A 13,603-nucleotide genomic window follows, 5' to 3' on the forward strand; every position below is an offset into this window, starting at 1 on the left:
CCTCTGGTGGTGACCTTGAGAGCGGGGAGGAAGTCGCCGTCACCGGCGGGCCGGAAGCGGAAATAGAGAAGAGGGAGAAAAACCCGGATAACGGAGGAGTGAGGGGAGCGTCCGAGCAGCGCCGAGGAGACAGGAGTCTGCAGAGCCGTCGTCATGCCGAGGGGGAGCAGGAGCCGAACGTCCCGGATGGCGCCACCGGCCAGGTGAGGAAGCCTTGAGCGGGGCGGAAGAGTCGGGGGTGCCGGTGGGGTGCCGGTCAGAGAGGGGAGGGGGAGGGGAGGGGAGGGGCGGGGAATTTCCACGTGACCCCCGCAGCAGATAAATCAGCAGCGCCGTCGTGACCCCGCTGCCTCTCTTCCCCGGCCCCATAACACCAGCATCAGTGGGGGCTGGCAATGCTCGAGGCTTGCTGGGGAGTGGGGGTTTCACGCAGGAAGTGGTAGAGGGGTCGGGGTGCGGGCCTCAAAATTGGGTGGGGGAGGGGGGAACCGGGTGGGTCAGAATTCAAAGGGGCTGGGAGGGCCGGAGGCAGCGGAGCGAGGGGAGCCCTTGCTCTCCATCAAGCGTGCCCCACATCAGTTTTCCCCCACCTGGTGCCCTCTGGGTGTGTCGGGCTATGACCCCCATCATCCCCAGGCTGCATGGCCAGTTGTGGGAGTTGTAGTCCAATACACCTGGAAGGCTGCCCTGCATGTGGCGATAGAAAAAAAAAAACTGGGTGTGGACACCCTGAAAACAGATGAAGACTTGGATCATGCGAGGGTTGGGTTTCCTGATGGGAAAGAGTAGTTGCTGGAAGGAAGGGAAATGGTTTGGGGTGGTGGAGGATAGGGTTAATTAAAAGGATGGAGGTGCAAGATGAGATGAAAATTGCAGTGGTGTGTGTACACGGAGGAGGAGGTTGGAGCCAGTGGAGAGAGCAGGGGGTTGTCAAATATGAGACGTAATGCACTTGCCCTCCCATTTCATGCATGGAGTAGAAAAGTGGTTACTGATCTGAAAATTTTTATTAAAGCTTATTTTTATTAAAGCTTATTTATTATTAAAGCTATACTTTGCACTTTCTACAGAATAACAGGGTATTTGTGGCTTATCTGGGGCTCTCCGAGGCCTCCCATTCAGACATTGATCAACTCCAAACATGCTTAGCATCAAATGTGCCCGTACTGCTCATCGGAACAACTGAGGAACACCAGTGGGATTGGATAGGATTAGGACTGTGTCATGGGGATACCTTGGGGATGACTATTTCAGAGGAACATGCAGTGAGAGGGCTGCAACAGGAAGGCCAGGCGTGTTTTACTGCCTCGGGATAATGGGCTCAGATCCAGACAACCAAGGCAAAGCTAAAGCCTGAAAAGGCAGTAATTGGCTTACCTTAGTCACAAGGGGTCCACATTGTATTAATAAGACAAAGCAACTCTCATACTGTAGTTTAGATCTCTGAAAGCTGTTTTCCTTTTCTGAATTTAAAGAAAATCTGTAAATCCAGGCTTGCATATCAGGGCTTACTTATTTATCACACAAACCCTCTCCTTCTCTGCAGAGTCCAGGGCAGTTTGCATATGGTTGCTAGGTGGTCTTCTCCTGCTCAGGCAGGTAAGAGAGCCGAACTTGCTTAACTTTGTAATGGCTCTTTGTCATGTTCCTTAAGATCACTCACTGGACCATTGATAAAATGGACCTATCGGCTTTGACCAAGGATCAGCCATAATGTGTTTGTCCTCTGACCCTAGATGAGCAAAGAAGGTTAGATAATAGGCTGTGTGTCCTCATCTGTGAATGTTTAACCATCTCAAAGGAACTCTCTGATTTGTCATGCTCTGTGTTGACAGTTGAGCTGCTGCTTTAGAGTTTTGTCTTTAAAAACTTGTTTCTGTAAAATACACACACACACATACACAGTGGTGGGAAAATATGGCTCTTCTTTAGAGGTGAGAGTGAGGGAGGCTGATCGTAAAGGCTCAAGTTTTGGATTCTTGCAAGAGGGCATCTTAGTAATTCTTCTGTGAACGAAAGCACAATTGACTAGCCCGTGAAAGACTTGCCTGCTCGCATATTCCAGCATGCTATAGGATAACTGAAGCAGCAGGTCCAGCAAGCTAATGAAGAATGTAAGAGTCATGCTGGATCAGTCCGAAGGCTTATCTGATTCAACATTCTGTTTGCACCATGACCAACCAGATGCCCCGGTGGGAAACCCACAAGCAGGACATGAGTGTAACAGCACCCTCCTGCTCATGTTCCCTAGCAACTGGTATACAGAGGCAAACTGCCTCTGGTACTGGACGTAATATATAGCCATCACAACTAGTCACCATTGATAGCCTCCCGCCTGGACTGCAGGGAGGAGGTAGCAAGTAGATAGCCAAGGAGATCAGCAGGGACCAGCTGCCCACTGGAAACTCACAAATAGGGCATGTGTACAACAGCACACTCCCGCCCATGTTTCCCAGCATACTGCCTCTGATACTGGAGGTAGCATATAGTCATCAGGATTAATAGCATTGATCGCCTCCTCCCCCAAGAATCTGTCCAGTCCCGTTTTAAATCCATCCAAGGTGGCGGCCATCAGTACATCTTGAAGTAGCAAAACCCAAAGTTTAGCTACGCATTTTGTGAAGTGCTTCTTTTTATATGTCCTGAATCTCCCAACATTCACCTCCATGGGAAGTAGGGAGAAAAATGTCTCCCTATCCGCTTTCTCCACACCATGCATTATTTTCTACAGCTCTGTCATGTCTCCCCTCATTTGCCTTTTTTCTAAGCTAAACCATCCCAGACATTATAACCTTTTCTCATAGAGTTGCTCCAGCCCCTTGATTATTTTAGTTGCCCTTTTCTGCCCTTTTCCCAGCTCCACAATATCCTTTTCGAGGTGCAGTGACCAGAAGTATTCCAAGTGTAGTCGCTTCATAGATATAAGGGCAGTATAATATTGGCAGTTTTATTTTCGATTGCCTGAACAGGGTTATGTGTCCCAAGTGAGTGGGAAGTTGCAGGGCTGATACAAGCAGGGTTCACATCAACCCACGCAGGTGGATACAAAAAAAGGTGGTGTCTACCCATGAGGCTCAACGGATTTTGTCTACTCAGCTTTCTTGAAAGAGAGGGAGTTCGTATTCTGGAAGTGTTCGTATGAGCAAAGCTCGGGATTAGGAATGTGCCCTCTCAGAGGGGAATCAGAATTCCTATGTCCTTGCTTGAGCTCCTCAATCAGCGGCTATGGAGCTAAAAGTGTAAGGATAAAATCCTATGCATGTTTAGACAGAAAAACGTCCCGCAACTATGCTGGCTGGGGAATGCTGGGAGTGGTAGGACTTTTTTCTGTGTAAACATGCATTGGATTGTGCCCTAAAAGTATTAATTTGTTAGCTCATGGGTAGGCAATGTAGGCACCAGTGTTCCCTCAGGCACCTTTCTTGGTGCCCACCAAGTTGCTGTACCCCTCCTATTTTAGTTTTTTTAAATAATGTTTCCCGCTAGCAACTGGGATCTCTTCAAAGCAAAATGAGGGCCTCTTGCTGCTCCTGGCTTTTCCCATGAGTACCTTTGACTGTGGGACTCAGAGACATTCTTAGGAAATTAAGGTGGCAGGTGCCTGCAGGCTGACGCTTTCCTCTTCAGCGTGCCCATTTTGTGGTGGTCTCCAGGACAGTTTTTCAAATTGCCAAATGTGCCCGTGGGGCCCCCCCGCCACCCATGCTGGAATGGAAATCTGAGCATGGTTCTCCCTGATCTGACATTAACAACGATCACCCCCTGCCCTGGCTTCATGCATGGCATTCTCAGGGGGACTCCCATCCAAGCACTGACCAGGCCTGCTGTAGCTTCCACAAAGTGGCTGCATCAGACCATGCTCTGGGATGTGTTGAGATGAGGCAACAGCCCATGAGAGCATATCCCTAGAACGCTGTCAGAACCCTAGGCAAATTTAACCATGAAGTTTGCATCTAAAACTACATTTGGCAGCATTTACAACACTGTGTGCTTTGTTTTTCTTGTACTTGCAGCCGCGCACCGCCCATGCGGTCTGCTCCGCCACCAGCTGCACGTGCCCCTGTCCCAGCCCCCACCCCGGCTTCAGCAGTGGCTTCTCCTGCCCCCAGGCAGCCTGGCCTCATGGCCCAGATGGCCACCACGGCTGCAGGTGTGGCCGTGGGCTCCGCTGTGGGGCACACTCTAGGGCATGCCATGACGGGAGGATTTGGGGGTGGAAACTCAGAAGCTGCCAGACCTGACATCACTTATCAGGTGAGAACATTGTATGTGTTTATCTGACCCTTTCATTTTGCAAGCAAGCAGGATTTTGAGCTGTACAGAACTCTCCTGGCTAACGAACAAGCCAATGCTGAGTTTGCTAGGTGGAAGCCCATACCACTGCATCTTCTCTCCTCAAGTCAAAGAAGCAGGCTGTTAATCCAGAGTGCCTGACTTTGGTTATAAATGGGCCTTGGGGACAGGATTCAGGTTACAAAAAGGTATTTCGAGGACGAAGGAAAAAATGAGAAATGTATGTTCCATTGGAACATCGGACAGGCAAGGATAAGCCATATGTACAGTATGCAGTAATGTTTTGGACGCACAAAATTTCTGAAAGTCAAAAGAGGTAAGATAAAACCACATATTGGCAACAATATAAATCTCTTTAACTGCTCGAAAGAAAACTAAGTAATAGATGGCACTACAGAGATCAACTCAAGGGTTTGGGGCCGGTTTACACCTCATAGCCTTGAGGTCTGACAGCACTGAATGCAGAAATCAAAATAACATGCCAGCAGTTTACAAGCAGGTGTAAAAATAGGATTGAATGTTCTGTTCTCAGTGGCAGGGGAGGGGGGCATAGCTGGAACTATAGTTAAGTATTGTGCTTTTTTAAAAGCCTTCAGTTCTACTTGAGATTTATTTATTATTGATTCATGGATAATATTTATATACTGCTTAATAAAATATATGAAATCTCTGAATGGTTTACATATACATATTTAAAATCACCATTTAAAATACACTACTAAAACAATCAATTGCAATAACAATAAAAAGCAGCACAAAGGCCAGTAAGACAGAGCTGCATATGATTAATTGCAATTAATTTGAGACTCTTGGCTATATTTTGAATGTATTTGATAGAGTCAACTGAGGCCTCATGCTGCTTCATAGACAGAGGCTCGCACCTGCTGACTAAGAGGGTAATGACATGGTAAAATGGCTAGCACACCTGGGAGACCAGAAGCCTGGGGATTTTCTTCCTCCCGCAGTTCGGAACAAAGATACTGTGCCTGTCTGTGCCTGGTCCTTCTGGTGGGGAGCAATCCTATTCTAAAAAATCTTGTCATCGTAACGGCATTGTGCTCGGTCCTCAGGAGCCCCAGGCAGCCCAGCCTGCGATGCAGCCGTCGCAGTACACTCCTTGCCAGTATGAGATGAAGCAATTCCTGGAGTGTGCCCAGAACCAGGCCGACCTGAAGCTGTGCGAGGGATTCAGCGAGGTGCTGAAGCAGTGCCGGTTTGCCAATGGTACGTGCCACATTTGGCTTCCTCTGTGAGCTGAGAAGAGGCTTGTTCTTTCTTGGGCCCAGTTACTTTGGATGCTGCTAGGGATCAGGGCTGGGGAAATCACCTGCCAGGGCTTGGAAGCCAGCATAACATTTTGTTTCTGGAACTTGCTTCTGGTTCTTCCAGACCCTGTGACATAGTTTTTAAAAGAGAAAAATGAGACAGCTGCACTAGTCATGATAGAGTGAATGACAAAATAATGCAAAACTGATATGTATAATTGCATGCCAATTAGTCCTGAAAATACCAAGGTATTTAAGGTGTGGGCGTGTTCTTGTGAACTGTTAATGCATGTTTTTAGAGCAGGCTGGGGAACTTGTGGCCCTCCAGGTGTTGATGAACTACTACTCTCATCATCCCTCTCTGTTGGCTGAGGTTGATAGGAATTGGAGTCCAACAACATTGCGGGCCACGGGTTTGTGATAAGTTTCTGGCAGAGTGTATAGTCTCCAAACACATTCTGAGCAAGTAGTGTTCCAGAGATTCCCTGTTATCTTCGTGAATCGCATAGGTGCTATGTTGGCTCTGTGTCCTGTTCCTTGTACCTTGGTGAAATGTCAGCGCATAGACTGAAAGGAAGGCTGCATCTGTATTTAGTGTAGACAGATTCCAGTCTGGGGACTCATCTGATATGCAGCATCTGTACTGAAATCCCCCCTGCAGCATTTGGGATCCAAAAGAACTAGTTAGATTCTTACCAGTTCTTGTGGAAGAACCAGAAATGTTGTTGAAGGCTTTGTGGAGGTGTGAAGGAGAGGAGGGGTCAGAGGGGGAGTAGCCATCATACCGTTTAGATGACACGATGGGGGTCAGGAGCCAGCTGTCCTCAGGTTTCTGAATATTTCTGCTTCTGTGTGTCTGGTACTGATCAGTGTCCTTTCTCTCTTTTCTTCACATCCACAGGTTTAGCTTAACTATGCCCTGGAGGGTGGAATCCATCCGCATTACTGAAAGATGTGTCCCTAGTAAACTTCTCTTTAATGTCTAAACGCCATCTAGCATTTCTTCATTTGTGACAGCTCATCTATCTGACAAGAAAGCACAGAGTGCTTTTCACAGCAGGAAGGATTGTGGTGACAGAGTTCGGTTGGGAGATAGGATGGGCAGGGAATTTTAGGATTGTATCGCTCTTCATCCTTGCTTGTGTGCCTGTCGGTAGTGTACCAGTGTGAGCCTCAGAATAAAAAGTTGATTGCTGTCTGCAAAACATGTCTCGAAGTGCCTGCTCCGCAGCTCGCATCAGGGAATCGTCCAGTCTCTGGGGAATAATGGTGAGCTGGGAACAGAAGGTGGCGGGATGGCTTCTTTCAGCCTTCTCCTGAAAAGCATAGTCTCTCCACCCTCCAAATGTTAAACAGCAACATTTGCCAAGGGCTGTTCTCAGTTGTCCCAGTAAGCAAAGGGCTTTTCGCAGGAGTGGGAATCCAAATTCTGCACCTTGAACAAATTATGGAAATAGCACAGATCTACTGTAATTAAACATTTTGGTGGTAGGTGCTGGAAAAGTTCTCTCAGAAAGGAAGTATTTGCTGAGCAGGCTCGAAATCATCTGTAGACAGACATTGGTGCGAATTATGCAGAAAAATCCTTCCCCAAGGAAGAGCAGGATAGAAGTAAAATAAGCACATCACTGCCTGTGTAAGGGGGTGTTTCCACGACAATGGAAGAAGTGAACGGAGGAGTACCGTATTTTTTAAAAGGAATCAGCTTTGCTGCGCTTTGGTCCATGCAGGGCTCCATGAGGGAGTGCTTCGCACCAGTAAAAATGGCTTCACAGAACATATTTGGGGATGGGGGTTGGAGTGAATATCATCTGACTGGCAGGGGCTGCTCAGCCAATAAGAGGCTTCCTTTCCCCCCTTTCCCCTGAAGCTCCGGATGCAGGTGCATTTCAGGAACAAGTGTCAATTGACCACAATGGGAGCTACTTCTGAGTAGACACACATGTTTGTGCTGGAAAATGGGAAACACCTTTTGTCTCCATAAAAATCACTCCTCTCTCCCCCCTCCCTGCACCTGCATTAAGTACTTTCTTAAAGTGACAGTCATTAAAAGAACAACATTCTCCCTGCCAAACAATCTCCTCTCTCTCCCCCCTCCCATGCATTACTTCATTAAATAAAACATCAGAGGAGGGACACAGTGTTCTAGCTGCTGTGCTGGATCAATTGAAGCTTTGACATTACGGCTCCTAAATGCATTATTTTGATTCCTGGAGTGTGCATTTTGGGAACAAGCCTCATTGAACACAGTGGGAGTTACTTCTGAGTAGACCCACATATGCTTGTGCTGGGAAAGGGTGGGGGGGATGGAGGGATGCGAAACCATCCCCTTTACTAATCCAATGGATCCCTATAACAAAAGTGTGAAGTAGTTAATTCCTAAGGCAATAAACCAAACAATGGAGTATCGGAGCCTTGAGATTGCAGTTTATAGCCTTTAGGGGATTTGTGCTTTAAACTGCCATTTTGGTTGAGGGGGATCTCTGTACATTCAGCTGTGTGCTTTCAGGGGCACAAGCCTCATTGACCACAATGGGAGTTACTTCTGAGTATTTATTTCATTTCTATACCACCCAATAGCCGAAGCTCTCGGGGTGGTTCACAAAAATTTAAACCAAGGAGCACACTAATTGGTTTGTGCTGGGAAACACGGGTGGGAGATGGGAAAAGCCCCTTGACCGGGTCGTGGTGAAAGGCACACCCCTGGGCAGGGTTAGCGTACCCCAGGTCAATGCAGGGGTTGGGGCACAGCAACTGTGCTGCTGAGATCCCGACTTAAGGAAAAGAATCGGACTTCAAGCAGTCTCAGGAAATCTGGGTTTTCTGTGATAAGCTGCAGGATGGCCATGATGTCATGTATCCCTAACGACCTCCAAATGCAGCCAGCTCAGTGAACCACTCATAGAGACACATACGCACACACCCCCGGTTTGAGCCTGGTTTTGTTCCTATGAGCATCAGCAGGGTAGGGCCTTCCAGGGGAGCATCGCTCAGGGTGCAGTGAGGGCCATCTCCTTGCCATTAATAGATGGCTACAGATCGTCTGCTTGAAGTATTAATTGGTTGCAAAATGTGGCCTGGATATGGTGTCTAAAAGGATATATTGGAGAAGTGGCTGAGACTGCAGATCATTCTGGGCAGCAGTGCCCGAGCCCAGCAGTGAACGGCCTCATGCCCTACAGCATGGGTAGGTAATCCGGTGGCCCACAGAGGTTTTGGGCTACACCTCCCTTCCGTCCCAGCCAGCATGGCAAGTGGTCAGGGGCTGTGGGAGGTGTGGTGAGAGAGGTGGAGGTTCTGAATCGGTGGCTGCACGAGCCTCTTTCACAGAGGTTCCACTTGGCTATTTCAGATAGCCATGTGTAATGGGGATGAAGGCCACAGAGGTCGATAGGGCCCAGTTTTACCTGCAAGGCTAGTTCATGCCAATGACTCCTTCTCTAGAAAGCAAAGCAGAGAAAAGCTGGCCAACTTGAATCTTTCCTGTTGGTGAAAAGGTGGAGTGGACCCTCCTGTAGTGATTATTCAGAATTGCACACGTCTGCCTTCTCTACTGTCCACCCAGAAGTATGGAACCCTGTAATAACCTTCCCTCTCCCTTAATACTTTGCTGGAGATCCAGTGAGCGAGTCTGGGTACGTCCAGTGAGCATCCCCGTGGCCATACGCTGTGGTTTGAAAAATAGGGATTTAAAAGTGGTTTGCTGTGGGATGGGGAGAGAAGAGGGGAGGATGCTCTTTGGAAAAAGTCAGCCTCAAAGGGCTGACCTTGGTTGTACCGAACAAGCTGTGTGTGCGCGCACACTTTTGTTTTTTGGATCCCTCTCATTGATGAAGGCTGTTCATTCAGTCTTAAGTCCTGGAGATCGGAGATACACAGATGTGTCCATCGGCTCTTGAAGAACAAGTGATTTCCCCCCCTGGAAATTGGAAGAGGCAGCATTCACCAGTGCTGCAAAAAGTTGGATCTGCTGGCTGATGTTTCCTCTGACAGTGGCTATGTGTAGTGAGGGCCCTGCTCACTCTGCAGACTGACTCCTTGGAGTATTTAAATCATTGGGCTACTTTCCTATGAGTGAGACCCTTGAACCTGGATACATATGAGTTATTTACAGCATTTTTACCCTGCTCTTCAGCCAAGAAAGGCTCCCAAACCGCCATACAAAAACCACTTTAGGATCTACAAGGCATGGCATACAAGGTAAAGGGCTGGGGGGAGGAAGGAGGAAAAAAGTGTGATGGGGGTAATTCTGTTGTCCAGATGGAAGGGAGTCTATGTATTCCAGATCTGATTGTGCTCAAATTTAATCTGTTTCCGTTCGTAATTTCAAGTATATCCTGCTTGCTTCTCCTATCTCAGGGCAAAATGGTTCTTTGAGAGCCCTTTTGGGGTGGGGGAGAGCAAAGGGGTCTGAAAATGCTGATCGCAATGAAAATCTTAAATGGGCATCTGTGCATTTCTCTTTCAAGAGTGGTGATGGGGAAATGCACACCAAATTGGTTACATTGAGAGTCCTGCACCACAGAAAATTGAAATCAGGTACATAGTCTAAATCATAGCTATTGTGCATTCATCAGAAAGTGGGATGAGTCTAACGTGACTCAGGCTGTGAAGATAACTTTCATAATGCAAGACCAGCAACCCAGCACTGAGCAAGCAAACCCCACAGGATGAACCCTTGGGAAAGTGGCACTCCGCCTTCACACATTCCAATCTCCCTTAGTGGAACTTACAGTAGTGTCCCTGCTTGCAGAAGTTGAGCTTTGTTGATCAGAATTCACATAAGGCAGCCTTCCCCCAGTGGCCATGCTGGCTGGGGATGATAAGAGCTGTAGCCCAACATATCTGGAAGGCACCAGGCTGGGGAAGGCGGATATGGAGGTGAACACCATCAAAACGCTCTACAACGGGGGAAGCTCAGTCCTGTGGCATGTGTGGATTCTGCAAGTTCAGTGTCCATACCTTGCTCCGCAGAATTCTGACACTTTCACATAATTTAGTTTGTTCCTAAAGGGGGACATCGAAAGCCTCTACCCAATGGTGTGCTCAGCAACTCCTCTGGCTTTTGAGCAGAGCTGGCGTCAAAGGTAGGCATGTTTGGGCAGCTGCCGAGGGCCCACACCCCAGCAGGAACCCCCTGGACTTGCTCCCCCTCTTCGCCATTGCAACCTCCTTGTTCACCTACATCTCACACTGGCCCAGTCAACGATGGTGGTGAGAAGGAGAAGTAGTCAATATCATCGCCTCCTTGCTCCCTGGCTCTCTGCCTGTCAAGCAAGCAAGTGGTATCAACCATAAGAAAGAGGACGGTGGCCTTGTAGGCCCCTTCCAAGCCTACTATTCTATGATTCTATGATGGGGAGGAAGAGCAGCTGGTGACAGCGGTCATGAGGAGAGGACCCCTTGAGGGGCCCTCCAAAAGCAGGAGCTGGCCCTGCATCTGAGATGTCACTGGGCATTGGTCTCGCACTTTGGGACCCGTTTTCTTGACCAGTATATAGGATATAGAAACCTAAGGGTAATAAAAGAAGTGGATTCTGCCACGAATCCCACGTTCGGCACCTCTTCTGCCCTGCTGCGCAACTGCTACGCACACCCATCCCTGCCTGTCCTTGTGCGTCTGGTTCTTGTCTCCTTGGCGCGACACTGCAGTTGCCCACCCTGTTCAGTAGCACACAGGTGACTCATGGATGCGCTGTTGCCTCCCGAGTGGCTCCTTCACCTCACAGCAGGGTCACTTGTAAATAAAACCACTCCAGCAGTTGGAGCGTTCAAATCGGAGGCCTTGGAACAGCTCCAGACTTGGGTTGCAATTTTTATTTTTGGCACTGCAGTCCGCACACGGAGAGCAATCCGCAGCAAGTTTAACAGCGAGTGCTGGTTTGTTGTTGTCTGATCACGAGCCTTAACTGTAACAGAGGTGATTTGTTCTCAAGTTTGGCTGTGGCTCCTTGTCCACTGGATTACATGCAAGGTCCTGCCTGCGGCTGGGTCGTCGGTTAGGAGATGCAGGTTATGGTGAGTAGCGACTGCCTTCCTTAAGAAATGGATCTTGCTCAACAAAATAGATGAAAATACACAGCTTTGTAGGTACAAGGATGACGTTCTAAGCCAAGATAAGGGGCGGGGAGGGAACGTATCTGAAACAGGGCCCATCTTGAGTCTGAGTTCAGCCCAAAATTCAAGTAGCATGTACAGTGTGTGTTTTCCCTCACCACTAGGCAAACAGAATTGGTTACGGAGACATCTAGAACTGAGCTCAAAGGTTTTGACCCTGAAACTCTTGACATCCAGGTGAGCTTCAGCCCCAGCCTGTTTTGAAAGGGCTTGAGAGCCCATCCTGCTAAACCCAAAGGCATATTGGTTGCCTGTGGTTAATGGGCGGTGCAAGGAAAGCACTCTGCGCGTGCCTCAGAGCACTCTAGACATATTGAGTTACTCCCAAGCTGAGCAGTAACTTAGCAGACGGAGGGTCGCACCCAGGCTAAGGTAGTTGAACTGGATTTCCATTGTAAGCAACAGAACATGGGATGGTAGGGTGGCCAGATGCAAAAGAGGACCGGGCCCCTGTATCTTTAAGAATCTCGTAGGAGAGAGACAGCTTGCATGGCAAACTGCACCTGCTGAACTTCCCTTTTCTACTCAGCTATTAAAGGCACAGGAACCTGGCCCTCTCTTGCCTCTGAACACCCCTAGTTGTGACGAATTTGTCCCATTGATTTCAATGGGCACCAAGTTCAAGTAACCTAACAGCACGATCCTGTCTATGCCTGCTCAGAGGGAAATCCAATTTAATTCATCAGGGCATGATGAGAATAAAAAGGCAGGGGAGGTCAACAATATTTTCCATAACAAATCGTTCAGCTGTGCTTCAGATTAGAAGCATGCCACAAAAACAGCATACATAAAATAGCACGCATATTTATTTACACAGCACAGCTGATGTACAAAGCGAGCTTCAAACGCCTCTTGAAAACCCATTTGTTCACTCAGGCTTCCCCTGACTTGTAAACCACCTGGATGCTGGCTCTGATTTACTGCTTCTGTTGTAATGTTTAAAGGTAGATATTGTTTTACACTGTTTTTTGTATTGTATGTTTGAAGCTCATCCTTTTACAAGGATGGAAAATGCTAGTGTGTAATTTTCACGTCCTTTGGGCAGGAATTCTATAGGTCCACAGTGTCTTGGAGATGAAGAAGTACTTCTTTTGGCCCTCCATGCACCCATTGTCCACAGGAACATCGGAAGCTGCCTTACCCCGAGTCAGGCCATGGTTCCATCTAGCCCAGTATTGTCAACACAGCCTGGCAGCAACAATTCTCCAGGGGTTCAGGCAGGATTTCTTCCTAGCTGTACCTGGAAATGCTGCTGGGGGTTGAACCAGGGACCTTCTACAAGCCCAGCAGCTGTTCTACCCCTGAGCTATGTCCCAGTTCAAGTATTCTAAATCTCTTTTAGACCTAAGAAAGATTTAGGCACAGCCATTCCTATATCCTTGTACACCGATGTAGACTTGCATATACAAAACGTATCTCTCATGTCCAATGCTACATTCCTCGCTCCCTCCCTCTCTCTCTTTCTGTAAACTGGTGTGAGAATCTTGATTTCCTGTTTTCTTGTTGTAGACTTTTGTCATCTTCAAGTAAACCCCTAGAAAGTTCCTGAAGAGTTCAACCAAGATGACCAAAACCGAGGAACTGCCGGATAGCCACACATCTGGAGAATTTTATGAGAAATATGAGCCAAAGGAAATTCTCGGAAGGTAAAAATTTCAAATATCTTGCTATCTGTTCTATTAGGTTACATGCCCCTCAGAATCAGAATGTGTCTGTTGTGCCCTCAACCAACAGTCTGAGACAAACTCCCACCCAGGGGCGCTTTTAATTTCAGAATTTACACAGAAGTAGGCCTGTAACATAGTCCTTCTAAGGCTACTGCTTTATAGCGGTATTGAAGTGCGCTGATAACTGCTGGGGCACATGACACCACTATTGTAGTGTTGTTTCCTACTTTTTATTCTACATTATCCAAAATACTGCAACAA

General features: G+C 47.9%; 2 protein-coding genes across 8 annotated transcripts in view; both read left to right on the top strand.

Moving 5' to 3' along the window:
* The first annotated feature begins 64 nt into the window (after window positions 1-64).
* Window positions 65-6,545, top strand: CHCHD2 (coiled-coil-helix-coiled-coil-helix domain containing 2). The gene is made up of 4 exons (XM_084822794.1): window positions 65-203; window positions 4,014-4,254; window positions 5,364-5,517; window positions 6,460-6,545. Exons 1-4 carry the CDS (start codon window positions 154-156, stop codon window positions 6,468-6,470), a joined length of 456 nt encoding a protein of 151 aa, XP_084678920.1. The 5' UTR covers window positions 65-153; the 3' UTR covers window positions 6,471-6,545.
* Window positions 6,546-10,557: 4,012 nt separating this feature from the next.
* The window catches only part of PHKG1 (phosphorylase kinase catalytic subunit gamma 1), a 37,415-nt gene continuing 34,369 nt past the window's right edge, over window positions 10,558-13,603 (top strand). For 4 of the 7 annotated variants that reach the window (XM_084822783.1, XM_084822778.1, XM_084822784.1 and 1 more), the window contains exons 1-3: window positions 10,563-10,645; window positions 11,780-11,852; window positions 13,185-13,321. In XM_084822783.1, coding sequence (XP_084678909.1) covers window positions 13,239-13,321 — 83 coding nt within the window. In that variant the 5' untranslated portion in view covers window positions 10,563-10,645; window positions 11,780-11,852; window positions 13,185-13,238. Of the gene's footprint in view, window positions 10,646-11,485; window positions 11,577-11,779; window positions 11,853-13,184; window positions 13,322-13,603 lie in introns of those variants that run through there. The other 3 variants (XM_084822782.1, XM_084822781.1, XM_084822779.1) reach the window with 3 other exon arrangements.

Source organism: Heloderma suspectum, chromosome 16 (assembly GCF_057233095.1).
Source record: "Heloderma suspectum isolate Gila_16-S chromosome 16, 16-S_ref, whole genome shotgun sequence".
Classification (NCBI taxonomy): Eukaryota; Metazoa; Chordata; class Lepidosauria; order Squamata; family Helodermatidae; genus Heloderma; species Heloderma suspectum.

What these genes read in the sequence shown, in the direction of transcription:
- CHCHD2 (XM_084822794.1), top strand. Translation starts at nt 154, where the DNA reads ATGCCGAGGGGGAGCAGGAGCCGAACGTCCCGGATGGCGCCACCGGCC. An exon ending in CGGATGGCGCCACCGGCCAG is followed by an intron (nt 204 to 4,013) that starts GTGAGGAAGCCT and finishes TTGTACTTGCAG; the next exon opens with CCGCGCACCGCCCATGCGGT. An exon ending in GACCTGACATCACTTATCAG is followed by an intron (nt 4,255 to 5,363) that starts GTGAGAACATTG and finishes CTCGGTCCTCAG; the next exon opens with GAGCCCCAGGCAGCCCAGCC.